At 38.8% G+C, this 20,965-nt stretch overlaps 2 protein-coding genes across 3 annotated transcripts; one reads left to right on the top strand and one right to left on the bottom strand.

The window, feature by feature from the left end:
* Window positions 1–528: 528 nt before the first annotated feature.
* Window positions 529–3,727, bottom strand: LOC143877144 (large ribosomal subunit protein eL43z). Of its 2 annotated transcripts, XM_077379011.1 has the most exons (4): window positions 3,609–3,727; window positions 1,199–1,238; window positions 930–1,101; window positions 529–779 (listed from the first exon to the last, which is right to left on the bottom strand). In XM_077379011.1, exons 1-4 carry the CDS (start codon window positions 3,609–3,611, stop codon window positions 716–718), a joined length of 279 nt encoding a protein of 92 aa, XP_077235126.1. In that variant the 5' UTR covers window positions 3,612–3,727; the 3' UTR covers window positions 529–715. The 2 variants fall into 2 exon arrangements, with proteins under 2 accessions (XP_077235126.1, XP_077235125.1); XM_077379010.1 differs by lacking the exon at window positions 3,609–3,727 and having other exon boundaries at window positions 1,199–1,244.
* Window positions 3,728–8,079: 4,352 nt separating this feature from the next.
* Window positions 8,080–14,453, top strand: LOC143877143 (metacaspase-1-like). Its single transcript, XM_077379009.1, has 5 exons — window positions 8,080–8,612; window positions 11,138–11,468; window positions 13,290–13,410; window positions 13,619–13,822; window positions 14,084–14,453. The coding sequence occupies exons 1-5, from the start codon at window positions 8,249–8,251 to the stop codon at window positions 14,141–14,143; spliced, it is 1,080 nt and encodes a 359-aa protein (XP_077235124.1). The 5' UTR covers window positions 8,080–8,248; the 3' UTR covers window positions 14,144–14,453.
* The last annotated feature ends 6,512 nt before the right edge of the window (window positions 14,454–20,965 follow it).

Genomic DNA, 20,965 nt, shown 5'->3' with positions numbered 1-20,965 from the left:
CTTAAATGGTTCATGATCCACTGCTCGGGCCCCTTATTAGTGGAGGGAGGGTAGTGGCCAAGCCCTGAGCCCTTGGAAACCGAATAACATCATTTCAGAAATTCGAGACTGCTGTAATGTCATTTGTCAAAGTTTCTCACATATCTATAGGTCCACAAACGATAAAGCCGATGAGCTCGCGAAGGCTGGTGTGGAAAGCAATGGCCTGGTCAAGAGTGCTCTCATTGCATCGCAGGACTGAAAGGATTTGGATAGAGGGTTTCTGTATTCCCTAACGCTATTAGATTGTACCTTAAGTAAGGGGGGACAACTGTCCCCTCTATTCACATGTAAGGCTCTTTCAAATCAATAAAGTCACCTTTGTCAAAAAAAAAACCTACAGAGAAAAACCTACAGAGAAATTAATCAGTAGCAAGTTCTTGAAGGCATGCTTAGATTGCCTAAGCTTGAAATCAAACATTCCACACAAATATTATTGATACCAATTTTCTGATTGTGGAGCATAAATCATATATGGCGAGAACGAAAGACTACAGAATCCCAGTTCCAATTTCAAGAAAACGTAGAATTTTAAGTCTCCAGAGCTACTTAAATAACATATATGAAAATGGTCACAAAATGACTAGTAATTATCCTCATAAGTCATAACTTGAAACAAAATCAGATCTCTAATGGTGCTTTTCAACTGATAATTCTAGGAAAGGAGCGAGGTTGATCAATTTTCAGTCTGCTCCCTCAGCCTTCGGATGGTGCTCCGAACAGTCACGGCACTTGCAGTACTGGAAAAGACATGAACGAACACTTCAGCAACTAAAACAGTGTACTTTGTTCTTTTGGCTGATGAACATCGTATGTAACTTTATTTGCATGCCAAATGTGTGGGGGTGTAAAAATATTGCAAAGAGAGAAGAAATAGAAGATAATCTTACTTAAGCGTGTAAGCGCCGCCGGCTTTAACTTTGCCGCAGTCCTTGCAGCCCCAGATGCCAACAGCCTTCCGCTTAACTGCGTACTTCCCACAGAACTCACAGAAGTATTTAGCATGTTGACTCACCTCCATCTTCTTAATCTGCTTCCTCAAACTAGCACCATATCGTGTGCCTGATTTGAAGAGTCAATTTAGTATTTTAGTGCTCACATGATTCTGTCCAAACAATAGTAATAGCAATGAAAATGCCCGTAATTAGTTAGCACTTACCATACTTCCCGACAATCCCAGCCTTCTTCGTTCGCTTAGTCTGCATTTACAAACAATTGTTGAGAAATACTCAAGGAACAGTTAGTCCTACTTTTTTAAGGGATTCTATTTAAGATTGTCATGTCGGAAACTCATTGACACAGCTACTAGAACAGTAATTTGATTTGTACTTTTCTTTTTCGTTTTTTTTTTCTGATGATCTAGTTACTATTTATACCATACCATCCATTAATTAAATCATATATTGTGCTTTTATGAACTAATATCAGGGCTTCTACTATTGCTAAATTCTGACACCAAAAAACATGTTTGTTGATAAATTACACAAGATAGAAGCTAAGTCCACTAATTAAAGGGAGCAAGCCAAAGGTAGTGCTATGGAGTCGTCAGAAAACTTATTAGATAACTACTGGAAAGCAAGTCAATTAAACAATAAGAAAAAGTAGTTTTAATTCAGACAAGCAACTGAACAATTCAATCAACGCAGGAATTTACTAGATGTGAGTGCCTGAATGCATGAATAAGTTAAGAAACCGTGGCCCTAAATTGCTAATAAAAAGATGTGGCAGTGCTTGCTTTAATACCATAGAAGATGTTGCAGTAGATAATATCCAGTTGCATAAACTTCACATTAGGGTGCTGGTCTGGCTTCAGAAACATGATTCCTTGACAAATTGGACTCTATAATAGCTTTTCTGTTTTCACATACTATGTGAGATTCCAGTTCCCACCCCCCACTCCATTCAGGCTTGTGGCAGCAAAGGGATAACACTCACCTAGGTTGATGTGGCATGAAAGTAGCCGATGCACAGTCAGAATAATCAAACTGAATCTTCTCAAATCCTACACAACCCTCTTGCCCTATTCTTGGCCTACACACGACCAATACATAAGGGCACATTTGGCTACCATGAATTTTTTTTTTTTTCATGACAGATTTGAGAGGGCATGACTGAGATGAGGGTGAGAAGCGGCTAAAAATCAGGAAACAAAAACCACTACTCAAAATAAGATTGACTTTTTCCTTATTTTTAGCCGCTTCTCGCCCTCATCTCAGTCGTGCACTTTCAAATCTCACATTCTCCCACCTGCCCTACCCCTCTCTCACCACTCAGAGACACTAATTTATCAGGCATTCTTGGCTGCTAGACATGGCCTAAAAATCACAATTAGCAATAGCTTTTATAACGAAAGGTCAAAGGTAATGATATTAGAAGCTAGTAGTTCCCTCGCAATACAAAGTAATTGGTGGTAAATAAGTTTCGAAGGAGTCTGTCATTCAGGCTCTGTTCCTTTCGACGTAAAAATGGACGTAATAAAAAAATGGAGCCTCAGTAAACCCAATCCATGCTATGGTTCTGTGACCAGAGTTTGGACATGACAGTTAAGAAGAAGAGATGGAAGAGAGAGACAAACCAAATCCCTACTCGACTCATACCTAGAAATCATATATAAACAGTGAGTAGAACACACATAGAGCAGAAGTGCTCTATCAGGGATCACGAAACCCATTCAGGCCCTTATATTACTCGATTCTGTGACCAAAACAAAACATTTCAGGGTTTCTAGGACCAAAGGAAAAAAATTATAGCATATTTGCATTCAATTCAGCTCCTAGCTACTACACATCCGGGAGCAAGATAATACACATAAAAAGCATGACAGAGCAGAACTTGACAGAAATCTAACAACAATTTAAAATAAACTTGCTATTATGAGTTTTGAAGAGAGCGGAGCTCGTATGTTATAAGACCATGTCATATTATAGTATCACCCATGTAAAATTCAGCATCAAAACAACCATTCAACACCCACAAAAGGCTAAGTAGCATCTCTGGCACTGATTTCAATTAAAAGAAGGCATTTCTCCAAATCACCGCAAGAAAACAACGCACTAAACAGGATGGCAAGAAAATAAACCATGGTTGTCAAAAATCAGCAAACTTGGAACTTCAATTTACTGGGTCTTAATAAAATATTTCTCCAAAACTCAAAACACCTTCTATAGCAAGCCCTAACATCATGACAGTAAGCGGAGTCAACATTTTCCTAACAAGACCGAGTCAGGACCGAGTTCAAGACCGTTCAAAATAACAGCAGGTACGCCTAATACTAAGACCTGAATCAATTGAAATGCAAATGATCGGATATAATAAACATTATTAGAGGAGAGGGTATTTCGATCCGGTCTATCTGTCTATCTATACACGTAGTATAAGGCCGTAAAACATATATGAGTATGCTAGGATTCAAAGCATGGAAGAGCAGATGAAGAGATAGAGATGTCAATTTTAGGATTCAAACCATACAAAAGCAAAAAGTAGAGAGAGAGAGAGAGAGAGAGAGAGAGAGAGAGAGAGATGCATATGTTAAGATTCAAACCAGAGAAAAAGCATGGAGAGAGAAGTACCATTTTCGATCTGCTTGACTGCTTGAAGGCGGACTGGACGATGCGAAAGAAAGGAAGCAAGAGAAGGAAACCTTAGGTTGCGGATTTATTTATAGTAGCGGCCAAAACGCTAACCCTAAGTTGAGCTCCGAAACGCCCACCCTAAGTCCTCACGTAAAAAAATAAAAAATAAAAAATAAATCATGTAGTGGGCCCACTGAACAAAGGGCCCCGCTAAACAGTGGATGTGAAACGTTGATACTTTCCGATCTCAAACATCCATTTGTAAAGTTATACCGGGACCGTTATTATAATTAGACCGGGCAAAAGGGTGGGCCGCGGTCCGGGTAACAAATGACCGGTCACTATTTTGTGAACCCAAACCCCACCCATATGGGCCGTGTAATCCCACGGGTAACCCAGTTTTCTTTTTTTTCTTTATTTTTTTTGCTATTTTTATTCACACACTGTAGGATGATCCAAACCGTCCATGTCATGGGCCATAACCTAAATGGTTGTGCCCAAAAAGTCATTTCCATAGGATGATCCCAGCCCTCTAATCTATGGAGGAATTGCATATTATTATTTATGAAAACCTCTATAGATCGAAGGGCTAGGATCATCCTATGGAAATGATTTTTGGGGCACAATCTATTTTCGTTGTGTTCCATCACATGGACGGTATAGATCATCCTATGATGTGGTCTGTACAATACTTTCTAAAAAATACGGGACTATAAGAGCTTACGCAGTATAAAATCTCGATCATTTGGGTTTTTACGGGCACTTGTGGACACCCGGAGGTTTACCCAGCCCGGCCCAGTTTTGACGGGTTGGTCCGGGCCAGGTCAAATTTCAACGGATCACTAATTTAGTGACCCAGACTCGTAAATTACGGGCAGGCTGGGTGGACCTGCGGGTCTAGGTCACTTTTTGTCATGTCTAATTATAATGCAGTTGGCAATTTGCTAGGCAATTTCGGATAAAGCCATTTTGCGGACACACAAGCTCACTTTTTAGCAGATTTTGTCTTTCATATTTAATTCATATGAGGTGGCCGTTCCCTTTGCAAAAGTGAGCCTTTGGCTTTTCACAAAACTGCCTATCAAATCCCAAAGGCTTTGATCACTTGCATTCCCAGGAAAGCAAATCCCTGGAAAACAGCTTATTTTTTCCCCTGACAAGACCTTGATAAGACAGAATTCTGGTGTTCACTTGCTTTCCAGGGAAAATAGAATTACACATGTGGAATATTTGTAAGAAAACAAAAAACGACATGGAAAAGGCCATTTTCCCACCCTTCAGGGATTTCATTTCCTAATAAAAACACACGGATTTCGTTTCCCTGGAAAACTAATGCAAAAAGAAGGGCAAGCAGTTTCCCTGAAAACCTTTTCCAACGCCAGTCTAGAGAAACTTTTTCCTGCAGAGATTCCTTGGATTTCTTTTCCTAATGCCACGTCAGATTCCCGGGAAATATTTTCTTTTCCTTTCCCGGGAAAACAAGTGAACAGAGCCAAAGTTCATTGATCAAATTTGGAGGATACATTAGAGATAAAAATACAAAATTAAAGGAAAGATAAGCGCATTGTGGTGACATGGATCCAATGGAGCACCCTTGCAGCTGGGCTTTTGCAATGGCACCCTTCACTTTAGCATTCCTCTTTTTTATTATTATTAGAAAAGTTTATCCCCCAAAAGATGCTAAATCTTAGAAGAGGAGTGCTAAATTGAAGGGTTCCCTTGCAAAAGCACATCCTCAATGGCCACTCATTCGATCCATATCACCCAACTACATTTATAATTCTGGAAGTGATATATGCGCCCCTTTTGATTACTTGGGACACTGATGCAGGATCATCCCCTAGACAATTCACATTAGCCCTAGATTGCTCATTACTCTAGGATTAGCCTATTTCCTTCATTTCTAACACGTAGGGGTAGTTTGGTTATTTTGCACTTTTCTTGTCATCTTTAGTCATTTTGGCATAAGTAGCGGTGTTTTTGGGACTTTACCATGTATTGGCCTCCTATATACAACCATTTCTTCTCATTTGTAAGGGGAGTTTTAGCTTGAGTTTGTTATTTGGAATGAAATTAGAGAGATATTTTCTCTCCTCTTTTATCCCTTGTTCTTCCTTAGGATTTGGGAAATTATCGATTAGTGTGCTAATCTTATTTCTCCAAATCTTCCATTTTCTTGTTGAATACAAGAACCCTATCCCGATGATTCTTCCTTGGCTTTAATCCCTGCGTTCCCTCACTCATGGTGAAAAATCAAGAATCGAACATTTTCTTCCAAGATCCGATTACCTTCCCACGAATTCAAAGACGCTTCTACAGTGGCCAGCAGCAGTGTATCAATGACTGCAAAGGGGCTGATGTACTTCACATTAGAAGGATTCAATGGGGTTGATTGCCATGGACAATGGCAATCAAAAGGGGCGGATATATCACTTCCCTTATAATTCCCTTGAAAACTCTAAAATTAAAGAAGTAATAAATACAATTGGATGATGTGCATCCAATGGGACATCCTCGCAGCTATGTTTTTGAAATGCCGCCTTTATACTAAGCAAGTCTCAAGCTCAGAAATCTATTTTTAAAGGGTGTTAAGAAAGTCCACCCAAAAAATAAAATCTGATCGTGTACAAATAAATGAAAAAATACAAATAAAACGAACCCATAAGGTGAACAACGACATTTTACATAGTTCGGCCAACATGCCTATATCCATGGGTGAGACCATGATCTTTCACTATGAAACAACAAAATTTCACATATTAACCTGAAACTTTTCTAGAAAGGCATTTTCCTTAAAATAATTTTAACTAGGGATTTGCTAGGGACCTCCGCAAAAGGGCATTTTGTGACTAGCTGATGCATGAGAGAGCAGCCACACCTCACATTTCAGCAGATTTTGTCTTAATTCACTTAATTCGGCTCACATTTCAGCAGATTTTGTCTTAGTTCATTTAATTCGGTGGTTGCTCTCTCATGTAGCAGCCAGCCGTGAAATGCCTGTCTGCAAAAGTCCCTAGCTCTTTTAACATTAACAAATCACAGAAAGTTCTTTTCCAAGGAAAATATATAAAAGAATTCCATTGTTGCCCAACATGCCCTTAGCTTCAGTTATTTTTAATTTTATTTTTATTTAGTTTTCCAAAAATATCTACTTTGTGATCCTTCCCTTTTTATTTTCCAAAACTAGAGTTAAAAGACAGGGATTGAACTGTTAGGATCATTAGTGGTGGGAGATTTTTAAGCTGTAGAATGGCTTTGATTACTGGACAAGTGGGAGTAATATCTCTTTCCCAAAACTAAAATAAAGTTTTTTAGCGCTTAGCTAACTAATTTTCTATAGAAAATATTTTCTAAAAAAAAAAATTTCCCTATTTTGTAATAAAATTATAACCCTCAGAAGTCAGAACCTTGAATTATTTTTCTCGCCTGGAAAAATTTCCATCCAAAAGGTACCAAGGTGCCGTTGTCATTTTTAATGATCCTTATTCTTAGGAAAAAGTTCTTTACTAGTTATTATTATCATAAAAAATGGTTGTTAATGAATGGTCTAACAGAAGGAATTTACTTATTATGAACAATCTGCTCCAGATCATCGAATGCGGAGGTGGGTTTGCGAAGGAGAAGGCATGTGTGGTGGCAGTTCAATATCTGAGATTTTCGAAGGAGAATGCTAGGGCAATGTGTTTTAGAGGGAATTTCCTCTCCTCCTGTGATTAGCCACGCAAGAGACATCGGTTCTCTCACTATCTATAATGAAGAGGCAAGAGACATTGGTTCTCGTGACTTCACGAGTAGAGAGGGTTTGGGCTGTTCAGTTTGAACAAGAATAAGATAGATATTAAAGAGCACTGGAGCACTACAAAGAAAATGAATTGATTCTGATATGAAAAACAAAACTTGGCTCAGGTCGGGATATGAGGAACTTTCCTCAGACCCTTATAATAGCAAAAGAGTGTTGGGGTGTGGGAATATCAATTCCATCCTTAATTTTTATTTTGAGAAGCAATTGATATTTCCATACCCATTGCTATTAGACTATTAGCAAGGGGTGTGAGGAAAGCTCATCGGACCCGAGCATGAGTCAATATTCTAGAAAGAGAAAGCGAGAGTAGCCGTAAAAAGATGCTTTTCTCGTGGGAACATAAAAAATTCGAAGCCACCTACTAAGGAAAGACTCGTCACCCGTCCAAGTTCGAGAATGCGCATTCCTTATTATAATACGAGTGAAACGCGTGAATGTGACGTGCAGTTTTTTAAAGTCTTTCTTAAGTGGGCCCAGGTTAACTTAAAATACTAAAGTAACCCTCAGTAATATCTACATTAGGGGTCCAAATAATCATTGAAGTTGATAACCTTTCTAAATTTATTAGACCAGTGGCGTTTTAAGTGTTTTTTTCAATCGTATAAGGGCATTATAGTACTTTGTCAATCTCCACTTTTCAAAAAGCCTAGAACGATACGGAAAGTCCAGGAGAAAAAGACACACACACACACCCTCTCCATAATCACAAAACTCATTCGTTCAATCTCAACGACTCCTCTCTAAATCTCCCCTGCAAAACTAAAGGACAGAGAAAAACAACGCACCCCCCTCGTTCGTTATTTCTACCCCCTTTTCCCCTTCTCTGTTCAGCGCCATGTTGATGCTGGTGAACTGCTCCAACTGCCGGACTCCCCTTCAGCTCCCTCCCAACGCCAAATCCATCCGATGTGCCCTCTGTCAAGCCATAACCCTAATCGCCGATAACCGGAACATTGCCCCTTCTCCGTCCAATAATTACCAGAATGCCCCTCCTCCTCCTCAGGCTCCATCTCCCTACAACCATGCTCCTCCTGGCCCACCTCCCTCCCCCCACGGCCGGAAAAAGGCCGTTATATGTGGCATCTCATATCGTTATTCCCGTCACGAGCTCAAAGGTTGCCTCAACGATGCCAAGTGTATGCGTTATCTCCTCATAAATCGCTTTAAATTCCCTGAATCCTCAATCATCATGCTTACCGGTACGACCACATTACCCAAAACCCTTTTCTTTCTTAATCTTCTTTATTTTTAGGGAAAAATACACTTAGACCCATGTGGTTTCAATTTGTATAAGGTAGGCCCCCTCAGTTGACTCTTCGTCCACAGATTGAAAGGTTAGGATGATCCGATGGAGCTGATTTTTTGGGCACACCCTATCTATGTTATGGCCCATCAAATGAACGCTTTGGATCATCCAAACAATGTGGGCGCCCATACCCGAATCCAAACACTATAAAAAACACAGTGGGCCCTCATTGTTTGGATGATCCGAAGCGTTAATTTGATGGGCCCTGACATAGATAGGGTGTGCCTAAAAAATCAGCTCCATCGGATCATCCTAACCCTTCAATCTGTTGACGAACACAAATTGAAACCATAGGTGTCTACTTGTAACTTTTTAAACATTAGCGGTTAAGTTCAATGTGTCAGAAACCACAGGGGGTCTAAGTGTATTTTTCCCTTATTTTTATTGAACAATACTTGGATGCAATCACATGCTGACACCTTATTAATTGTTTAGAATTAAAAAAATAAGCCTCCCACTCTCTCTTTTCACTTTGATGACGTGTCAGCATGTGATTGCGTGAGGTTAGGCAGCCAAGTATTGTTCATTTTTATTTTATGGTACCCAATACCTATTTCTTCCATAATCTTTTTTTATTTTGATTTTATCTTCATGGGTTCGTTATTGTGTTGCAATTCGACGCCTAGAATATGTTTACTTGTTATTCTTAGTGTGATTTGTTTAGTTCTGTGAAACAACCAATTAGTCCAAAAGCTTAAGCTGTTAGAGTTGGTGCTATTTAATTATTTATACTTCAATACCCCCGCCCTCTTATTTCTGATTGGCATTTGTTTAGTTTTGTGAAACAACCAGTTAGTCCAAAAGCTTACGCTGTTAGAGTTGGTGTTATTTAATTATTTATACTTCAATACCCCCGCCCTCTTATTTTGGGTTGGCATTTTTAATATCAAGGAGTTGTTGGGTTTTAACTTTTTGATGAGAACGATGCATTTTCGATTAGTATTTTAGATGGTTTTTCTGTTCAATTGCAACAGCAAAGAATAATTCGGGTTTGTGTATTTTAATGCTGTAATTGTGAGAAATTTGAATTTTAAGATTTTAGGCTGTAAGGATTGACTTTACAATATGAAGGATGAAATCAGTTGTTCTGCTTATTAGCTGAGGAAGAAAAGATTTGGTGGAGTGGCGATAAATGAAAGTATTTGAGATTTGCTCTAGGTAGTTTCGTTGTAATTTTTGTTAGGATATATAGTATATACTTTAAGTTCTATTTGAACAGAAAACTTGTTGTTGATGGATTTTAAAGACGTCTGATCTATTTTCTTTTTCTTTCTTCTTTTTTTGTTTTTTGAAGAGTAACGATTTTATTTAAAAGAAAATTAAACTGCAGATTCAAAACAGGAGCAAGGCGTCCCTCAAGGTATTTACAGCACAAATCACTAGAAACAGTCCCCCAAATAACTTTTAAAGCTCCACCCTTGCTACCTTAAATCTGTATTAACAATCTCCGCTCCTTTGCCAGCTTATCGGTTTGATCATTTGCTGATCTCTTCATATGTTGGAATTGTGGTTCAATTTCCAGATCTAAATCACTGATTTCTGAACTAATATTTACTTAACTTCCAAGTTCCCTTGCTTTGTTGCTAGCCCATGCTAAGACGTTTGCTGAATCACCTTCAATAATTAAGAATCCGATAGCATTTGCATACCATCTTAGACTATAGGAGAACTCTTGCTTCAGCCTCATTATAATGTCACACACACTCTTTCTGGGCTTGAAAAGGAGGACATCGATTTGCCATAGGAATCCTGAAATATTCCAACAATGCCCACACATCCTAGGTTACCTTTTGAGCTTCCATCGAAGTATAGTTTCATCCATCCAAGAGGTAAGGGATGCCATCTTAGTACTCCAAATCTTGAGCTTCCATAAGACTTCCCCCTCATGTCCCAGGTTTCATCTAGACCAAAATTTGGAGTCCATCGGATTTCTATGTTACCTTTTGAGCTTCCATCAGACTTTTAGTATTCCCAGCAACATAGAAATCTAAAGGACTGGACTTCAGTTTGCCTTGTGGGCTCTCTTTTTGAGAAGCTAGTTTAAATGTTTGCTCAAATTTTGAGTGATTTCTCAACAGGTCATTAGTGGTTAAGTTTTGGTATTTCTGGGCTATGCTTCCTTATGTCTTTTCTTGATGTGTTTTTCTAAGACAAGGCACAAACAAAAAATGCTATTTTGTTACTCAGGAATGATATTTATTTTTGAGTTATTTGTGGTCTTCTTCCTTAGTCATTTTTTCAGCACTGATACCGATTACTGCAAGCTTAAACCTGTGTTCCAAATTCTGCCAATCTCTGATGAGGTTTTCCTGATTGTGAGAAAATGGTTTAGCTGATGAGCTAGAACTTGGGTTCTCATTTTCTGTTGTCCATCTCCAGCCATTATAATCATATCTTTTTTTGAAAGTTGATTTGCAGAAGAAGAAACTGACCCGTACAAGATTCCAACTAAGCACAACCTGCGGATGGCATTATTTTGGCTTGTACAAGGTTGTCAACCAGGAGACTCATTAGTATTTCACTACTCGGGCCATGGTTCCCAGCAGCGAAACTACAACGGGGATGAGGTTGACGGGTATGATGAAACCCTTTGCCCTCTGGACTTTGAAACACAGGGAATGATCGTCGATGATGAAATCAATGCAACAATTGTCAAACCTCTTCCTCGTGGTGTCAAGCTTCATGCAATTGTTGATTCTTGCCATAGTGGCACTGTGCTAGATTTACCCTTCCTCTGCAGAATGAACAGGTTAGTGACCAATTATCAAATTACATTTAGTTTATTATTTAATTTTTTCTTGTTTGAATGGATTTTTTTATTTCTTACTGTGCTTTGTTATTTCCAATGATATTTTTTGCTCCAAAACGTAAGCTTCTACTAGCTTTGGCTTTCTCATCTTACTATATCATACCAGTGTTTAAAAACACGGATGCGGGTCAAAATGCAGCCAAGAAAATTCCTTGTCAACTCAGCGCGGGTTCGGCTAAGAATGCGGTTGACGCGGCTGAGTACTCTGTTGGCGTGGTCATAACTCGGGAGAGCCGAAGGAGTTTTTATTGACTCTGTAGAGTAAAGTGAGGAAAGTGGCCGAGGGAAAAGAGTGTCGACTCGGGGGATTCCATGATGACGCGGGGGAGTTTTAAAACTATGTCATACATTGGCTGCTTGGAATTATTGCTCAATCCACTATAGATCTCATCAGTCTAGATGCTTCTCAATTGCACCAAGAATTTGATTTAAATATTTTGCACACATGGGTTTGCGTGTGAGTGTTGTTATGTGGAATGGACACCAAATTGACTAGCATGCCATGAACCACCAAAAATGAATAATCACTGAACATTTGATTTTTATAGTCATTATCTGCTTATATGAAACACTTTAACATGCGGAGAAACATGGATTCAGAACTTCAGTTATCTGAGAAGGCATTAGTGCTGGGAGGACTGAACATTACTGTTGGATTGTCCTCAGGGTCTTGAAGCAAGAGTTTTTTTTAGCCGTGATGGAATTCTGGAACAGTAAGGTTGCTCCATTATGGCCTGGTGGTCAAGGGTTCGAGTCACGGAAACAGCCTCTCCGCAATGCAGGGGTAAGGCTGCGTACATCTAGCCCTCCTCAGACCCCGTAATGGCAGGAGCCTAGTGCACTGGGCCGCTGTATCGTATTGTATGGAATTCTGGAACAGAGTTCTCAGTGTTTTATTCTAGTTTGTCATCATACTGATATGGGCTATGTCAACCTTCGATACTTTTTGCATTTATTTAGAAGAAGTTTCTGATTCAGGGTTCTTAACGTTCACCAAAATGAGAGTTTCCCATAAATCCTCTATCATATCCTGCTTTTGCATCACTACCACCACCAACCCTTAAGCTGTTGTGAAATGGATTTTTCAATGACCACTTATTGATTGTAAGAATCTAACTCACTATGTCTTCTGCTTTCACTACTAGTACCATTGTATACCCATATATGTTTGTGCGTTTGTATGCACACCCTTGCCATTCAGGGCTTCCAATCAGTAAGGGTGCAATTACTGTCACGTCTGTGAGACTGGTGACTTAGAAGATGTAAAGAACTTTAGAGAATAAGTATAACAACAAACCAAGTCGTAGCATTGGTTGTGATTTAATGGTTTATACAGAAAAATGAGGATATCCTCCATGAATCTGCATGACAGGGTGAAAGTGATTGGTTTCTCTGGTTCGTCACGTCAAATTCAATTTATCTCTCACCAGATGCTCAAACCAACTCAACCCAAGTTTCAGTGGTGTTATTTGATCCTATGTTTCTCATGGAACTCTTGCTAATGGTTTTGTGGTTCAAATCTTCTGAACCACTTGCACATAGTGAAAATGTTTTGGTCTTAAATATGTGCTTTCTCCTGGATGTAGAGAGTGGGAGTGTGTAACAAATGACCATTACTTGGAATTTACATTCAGAATTTCCTGAAGCTTACTTTAGTAATTAATAGTAAGTAATTAATAGCCAAACTTTCTGAATCAGTTGCAATTGCTTAGTCGTTGAAAAATATTTTGGCATTGCTAATATATTTCTTTATGGGTGTAGGAGTGGACAGTACGTATGGGAGGACCATCGCCCCCGATCAGGTGTATGGAAAGGAACTAGTGGTGGGGAGGCGATTTCATTCAGTGGTTGTGATGATGATCAAACCTCTGCTGACACTTCGGTAAAGCATCGCTGTCCTTTATATCTAGTCTCAATGGCATTTAAGACTAGGGTTATTAAATAAGTTGCAAATTAAGATTAAGCACAATGCTGTCAGACTGCAAATAAAAAACCCTGCAGAAAGGGCCAATTTTGTAGTTTGTCAAGTAAATTCTCTAGCTACTCATGATTTAATATATATTAACCCAATAACTCACTAATTTGAACAGGCTCTATCAAGGATCACTTCAACAGGTGCCATGACTTACTGTTTCATCCAAGCAATCGAGCGTGGACATGGAGCTACATACGGAAGCATGTTGACTTCCATGCGATCCACTATCCGCAGTACTGGCAGCGGGGATGGTGGTCCGGTAACATCACTCATAAGCATGCTTTTAACAGGAGGCAGTGGTGGTGGTACTTTGAGACAGGTATTTACTTTCTTAATTACATACATATATAAATTAAGGCTTAAGCATGAGCATAATGCAAGTTAGATTAAAGCTCTTGCTAATCAAAGACCTTTACTACCAAGAGCACTTGGAAATAAGAGCAAGAACCGATATCTCATCAATTGAAAAAAAAAAAATGAGAGCAAGAACTGTAACATCATAAGTAATCTGACTATGTTATAACAAGATTGATGCAGCTATGTTCAAGAGACTGATAACTGGTTTCATCTGTCACTGCAGGAGCCGCAGTTAACTGCTTGCGAACCATTTGATGTGTACGCAAAACCCTTCTCCATATAATTTGTGGTTCTCTCTCTCTCTCTCTCTCTCTCTCTCTCTCTCTCTCTCTCTCTCTCTCTCTCATGGCTTTGTTACTGCTTGTTTGCCCTCGTCATGTGTGCTCATGTACAGTTGCAGATATGGCCTCTTTACTTGGAGGATGCCATTTTGTTTCATCCATAGTTTTTCATTAGAATGATGCTTTACATATGTTGAGAAGCCTTTTTTCTATTCAGTGATTTTTTTTCATTAGAATGATACATTTGATGTGTACAGTTTGGTTTCTTATACATTAACCCAGGATACAGAACATAATAAGCCTTTATTTCCCTGTTTTTATTGAAGCACTGATGGAGAGAATCCATGTTGCTGAATGCTGCTCGTAAACTCTCTTTAGACCATCACATTGAGTCAAGCCAGCTCTACTAAGTTGCTGGGTCTTTGCTCGTTAAACAAACAATGGGTTTTGCTAACGAGTGCCCTTAGGTGTGCACTCGAAAGGATTTTTTTTTTTTTTTTAATTGACAAATATATATACACACACATGAAGAAGGGACCAGGAGTCCCCCATGATTACATCGTATGACGGCCAAGGAGAGAATTCTGGCACTCGAAAGGTTTTGCTAATGAGTGTCATGGAAGTCGGTATGCTTCCATATGTGGGTTAAGAAAGAAGTCAATCAAAAAAGAAAAGAAAAAGAATGATGGCCAAGGAGAGAATTCCGGCACTCGAAGGGTTTTGCTAATGAGTGCCATGGAAGCACTGGAAACTATATTTTACACTCATTTTACACATGTTTCAAAACATGTGTAAAATGAAGTTTCCAATGCTCCTTAGGGCACTCGTTAGCAAAACCCTTAAACAAAGGAAATGATATCAGCACAACCATGTTCTGATATTTGCACCAACTTATCTTGCCTTTTATTATTTAAAGAGCTGTCAAAGGTTATTACAGTTCGCAAAAACTCTCACGAGCCAATTAAAAAAGAAAAGACAAGATGGTAGTGCAATTATTAAAACATGGTTGGGCTGATATCATTTCCCATGAACAATTAGGGATGAATTGGTCGAGCATTCATCCATAACATTTATAACCATTTGCTATGATAGCATAACTTGGGGTATTCTCAAATTCCATTTTAAATTTGGTTTTGTTTTTTCAGAAACATATTTTTTTCTTCAAGATTGAGATACAAAGCCTCAACCATCTAGCTACAGGCAAAACCCCTTTCATAAATGTATTATGTGATAAACCTCCATAAAACCTTTAGGGGCCGTTTGGATATGCAGATTTTATAATTCGGGATTTCTTCAAAATTGTAGCTAAGATACAATAGAAGAAGCAGACCGGCCGTCGTTTTTGACTTCTCACCCTTCTTTCCGTCAGCAAGAGGGTGCAGATCCTCCAATATTTCTAGGTTTTAGAAATCTAAAGATGCGGGAGAGATTTCTAAAACTTGGATTTCTTACTTAAAATCCAAGAAACGCTTTAAGGACGGCATACAACAGCTTGATCATGAAGCCTCTTTTACACTGTTTTCAATCTAAAACCTGGATTCTAAAATCTGCGTATCCAAACGGCCCCTAACACTCCATGTGAAACAACCAACCACACTCCAAAAACTTCGTTGGAGAAGGTGTTATTTAATCTTTTATACTTTAACAGGGACAGCCATTTTACATCATGTTTTGATTAGGATGGGTACTCCAAGAAAACCCATGCATAAGGTGGGACACACCATGTTACCTCATATTTTGATGGGTTGGGTCCTACGATTTCCACACAAGCCCGTGCATAGGGTGGGTCCATCATCTAACTCAAACCATGGTCTTGTTTTTGCAAAAAAGAAAAATACACGCAGAAACGAGTTGAGCAAAGGTAATCGAGATTTTACTATGCGTCAAGTACGATAGTTCCAAGAGTAAACGACTTCAAACAAGAAATCTGGACCGTTAGAATTGCAGCTCTAAACGCGGTTAAGATTAAGCCAAACAATATATTTTCATGGGATTTGCTAGGCATTCTCGGACCGGCTGTTGCATGAGAGAGCGATCATTGTAAAAACCCTATGCCCTGAAAATCATCTCCACAGCATCTTGATCCATTGATCTGTTCGTGCTTTCTATATGTTAACGTCCCTCTACAGGGTTTGGATCATCCAATCGAGAAGATTTTCAAGGCATAGCTTATTTACATACCAGCCTAACAAATGAACGGTTTGGATCTTCAACAAGGGTGGGGCCCTGCATATTGTTTTAAAAAATACATGCACCTAAGGCCCTGTTTCGATTGCAAGAAAAACCTTTCCGATGGAAATTAGAAATTTTTTTCATTCAATGTAAGGGTTGCGGGTTTGTGTGTGTGTTGGGTCTTCTTGAGTTTTCTTTTTGGGTTTTTCCCTTGGCTAACTCTCTTGTACAATCTTAGTTGAGTAGACAAGAAAAGGGATTTGGGTTTGTACGTGGGTTTTGGGTTAATCCATTGTAATCCTTGTATATTATTTTTCTCATAGGGGAAGATCGTGTTCTCGCCCCGTAGATGTATGCATTGGCCAAACCGCGTAAAATCTCAGTGCTTATCTTGTGGCTTGGTATCTTATTTTACTTATCGTTCATTTGTGAATGATCAGATCGGATTTGCCTAGCGGATTTTCTCAACAATTTGTTAACATGAACAGGTTTAACAAATTAAACCACATAATCATACTAAAAAAAGTAAAAATTCTCCCATATAACAAGTTTATTTGCAACTAATTGATCCCAACTCTACCTAAAACAGATGGCTGCCCAAATGAGACCAAGGAATTAAACTTAAACTGTCTCCACTGTGGCCCATGTGATACTTCATATCCGTACTTGTACTCTCACTACGCTACATAGTACTGTTCAATGGGAAGCTAAAGGTTTACAAAGACCTTTCTAAATTACCCCGGAATTTATCTAGGAACCCGGGGCGGCACCTTAAATTTTCTTAATATGAAAAAGAAGTTACAAGAGGAGGACATGGAACCTTGACTCTAATCCAAAAAAAAGATAGGAGAAGAGGAAAAAACTAAAAGAACCCCTTAACTCCTTTACAACGAAACAAAATAAAGAACTTTCACACTGTCAAACTATGGAAAAGATAAAAATCCCAGCACTAGTAACAAATAAAAGAATAAAAATAATGTATGAATAAAAGTATCGATCTTCATAAGTGGAGAACGACTCCACTGTCGTTCAGAGGGACTTCGCGCACAGAGAATAAGAAGCAGCCATCATCAGGATCCCAGCACAACCCGATTACATCTCCTTTGTTGAGTCCTCTACGTTTAACAAACTCTTGCTTCCAATTGGATTGGATCACGAACATGTTATTTCCATGCCATTTTCTGAATATCAAGCGGTGGGTCGATCCTGTATCAACATCTTTTATGTGAACAGGAACAAGCATACCTCCGGTAACGACCCTCGTAACTGTGAGATCGTCCCAAAATGGAAATATGTGATTTCTGACCATTTTCTTGGACAAAACCAACCTATAAAGGCTTTCTACATCGCTGGCAGTCAATTTCTTCAGAATTGGCCAAGATGAACGTAGATCAGTATACTTTATAAATATCATATCACCCCGAATCTCCACCCATCTCCCGTCCACCTCCTCGTTTCTCTTTCTCTTTCTCCCATCCTCTCTCTCTTCCTCCTCCTCCTCCTCCTCATCTCTCTTTCTCTTTTTCTCATCCTCTCTCGCTTTCGTAGGCAGGAACTCGTAAAACCAGACGGGTACCATTGCAACTTGACTTGAATGGAAACAACTGATCAGATAACACCAAGAAAGGGAGAGTGAGTTATATGAATCCGCAACTTTGATCTTAGAATTTGAACGAACTATTATTAGACTGAAAATTAAGTTCAATAATTTTAAATCGATGATAAAAGATGGCCTTATTAATATGGTATTAAGGCATACCGCATACCTGGAAAAAAGAGGAGTATTCTTTGGCCTGTCTTCGTACCAAGTGTTAGAAGTAATTTTTGTGGTAATATGGCTTACTTTATATAGCCAATAGGAATGCCCTTTCTACGTAGTTTCGTTTCTTGAGTTTATCTCTTTACAAAATAGAAATGAAAAATGAATATCCAAAGATCAGCGTTAATTACTTTCCTTTTAAGCTAATATAGCTTGCTTGTAGAAGTCGATCAGGTTTATTAGGCAATAGGAAATTAGGGAAATGCCCTGATATTTTTACGGTTCTTTCCTTCTTCAATTACAACTGCAACTGCAGAATCACCGGCCAATACTTTCTATTTTTCGTATCCTAGGATTTCTTGAATCTTGATTGTGAGTGGATGAGTATGATCGAACCTGTTAGGCAATAGGAAATCAGGGAAATGCCCAACAAGTGTCTGCTTAGGCCCTGTTAGGAATGCAAGAATTTTCTAGGAAAAATATTTCTAAATCTCCTACTTTTTTTACACAAGAAAATGATAACTTAACCCAACCCTATACAATTTTTACTTGAAGTATCTTGTTATCCTTCTAAATTAACCAAAATATAACATTTCGCTCTAAAACGTAGAAAGAACAATTTTTCTCAAGAAAAAATTTTCTGCCAGAAATGTGTTTTCTTGCAATCCAAACAGGGCCTTAGGAAGAGCATAAAACTGGCTTTCTTCTTTTGCTAATGAAGATGCTGATGTTTAGTAAAAACTCCTTTGACTCTCGAATTATGACCATGTCAGCCAAATACTTAGTTGCGTCTGCCGAGTCCGCATTGTGCTAAGTCGACTTGGATTTTCTTTGGCTGCGTTACATGCCGCATCCGCATTTTAAAACACTGGTAATAAATGGACGTGAATACAAGAATTAATTACAATTTTTTTCTTTTGAAATCAAAGAAATGCTTGCTCTTTTTTCTTAGAGAAAGTGTTTGTTTACTTGTTCTTCATGGATTTGTAGAACACCTTTTGTAGGCTCATCCATTGGGTGTTGACGTCGATCAATCCCAACTCGTTCTTTGTGCTTCTGACTATGCCAGGTGGTATCAGAATCCTGCTGCACTCCACGACTTCCCATGCAGAAAGAGAAAATCAATCAATCGTGACAATAGAGATATTCAATGCTCTACAACTACCATTAATCAAATAGCAGAGCAATCAGAACGGTTGAATCCTATCGAGCGCAAGAAACCCTATATCGACGACGGTGATTGGCAACGGCACACTCAAGCTCTACGTCGAGTTCCACGCCCGGCCCTAGAGTTACATATTTTTCCAACAATGATTCCTCTAGTGATGAGGCATTCGAAGACATCATCCATCCGAGGTATGCCCGTGGTCGCCCTCCACAAGCCGCAACTCATGACCACGATTATCATATTAAGGTGGATTTGCCAAAGTTTAATGCCCAACTCCACATCGAAGATTTTCTTGATTGGCTTATAGCGGTTGAGAGAATTTCCTAGTATATGGAAGTACTCAAGGAGAAGAAAACAAAACTCATGCTATCAACTCCCACTCCAACTCTCTCGTACAATGATGGGAAAACGACCGATCCGAACATGGGCACATATGCGTCAGATCCTTCGTGACGGATTTCTACCCATCAATGATGAGCATATACTTTTCCAATAGTATCAGAATTGTCACCAAGGTAGCATATCAGAGCGGGATTACACTAAAGAGTTCTACCAGCTATCATCCAAGAACGATATTGCTCTCTGCATCGGTGATCTTCATCAGGAAATCTATGATCAAGTAACTCTTCACCCAGTTTGGACACTATCTGAGGCAATGAAGATGGAAGAACAAGTTGAGACCGTGCTCAATCGTGTGGCCTAGAGGACCTTTTATATGAGTCAGGCCATGATAGAGACACCACATATCCAATGGTGAAAGAGAAGGCAGTTTTTTATCCTCTTATTTGGGTAGGCAAGTCTGTCCAAGCGTTACCGATGCGAGAAAGAGGATGTGGAGATATCACATCTACTTCGACAACAACTCTAGTTTTGCTTTGTATCTTGTTTTAGCTTTCATTTATTTGTGCACGATCGGATCGCATTTGCACGATGGATTTTCTCAACAATTTTCTTACACGAACATGTTTAACAAATTAAACCACATAAACACAAAAATGGTTAAAAAAATATTCCAAATACCAAGTTTATATGCAAGTGAATGATCCCAATTTTCCCATTGGCCTACCTAAAACCATGGTTTCAAATTTCGGTTTTGGAATGCGTTTCGTTCCTCATCAAGACCGAAATTTCGGACGAAATCTAAAAATCAAATAAAATAATATATTATCTTGTACAAAATTTCGAACAAAATTACTGAAATTTGGGTAATTTCAGCTGAAATTTTGGGAAAATATTAAATAAAGAATAAAATCCAGATTTTTTGGTGATTTTCCTTAATCTTCGGTCGAAATTTTGTAACGTTTCGAGTTTACTCAATTCCGGTTCCGCGGTTGACCGAAACTTGAAATTTCGGTCCGAAATTTAAAACCTTGCCGAAAACAGATGGCAGCTGCCCAAATGAGACCAAGGAAACTTGAGTATAATCTTTCTTTCTTTCTTTTTTAACTCTCTCCACTTTGGCCCATATGATACTTTGTACTCATACTTGTACTCTCACTAAGCTACATAGTACTGTTGGATGGGAAGCTAAAAGTTTACAAAGACCAATAATATTTTTTAAAGTTTTTCTTAACCTGGAATTTATCTAGGAACCCGGGCCGGCACCTTAAATTTTATTAATATGAAAAAAGAGTTACAAGAGAAGGACATAGAACCTTACCTCTAACCCAACAAGATAAGAGAAGAGGAAAAAAGAACCCCTCGACTCCTTTAAAATGAAACAAA

This window comes from Tasmannia lanceolata, unplaced genomic scaffold (genome assembly GCF_043159265.1).
Source record: "Tasmannia lanceolata isolate RefF3 unplaced genomic scaffold, GAP_Taslan_0.1 ptg000005l, whole genome shotgun sequence".
In the NCBI taxonomy this organism is placed as follows: domain Eukaryota; kingdom Viridiplantae; phylum Streptophyta; class Magnoliopsida; order Canellales; family Winteraceae; genus Tasmannia; species Tasmannia lanceolata.
This window is presented reverse-complemented; position numbering and strand designations above follow the sequence as displayed.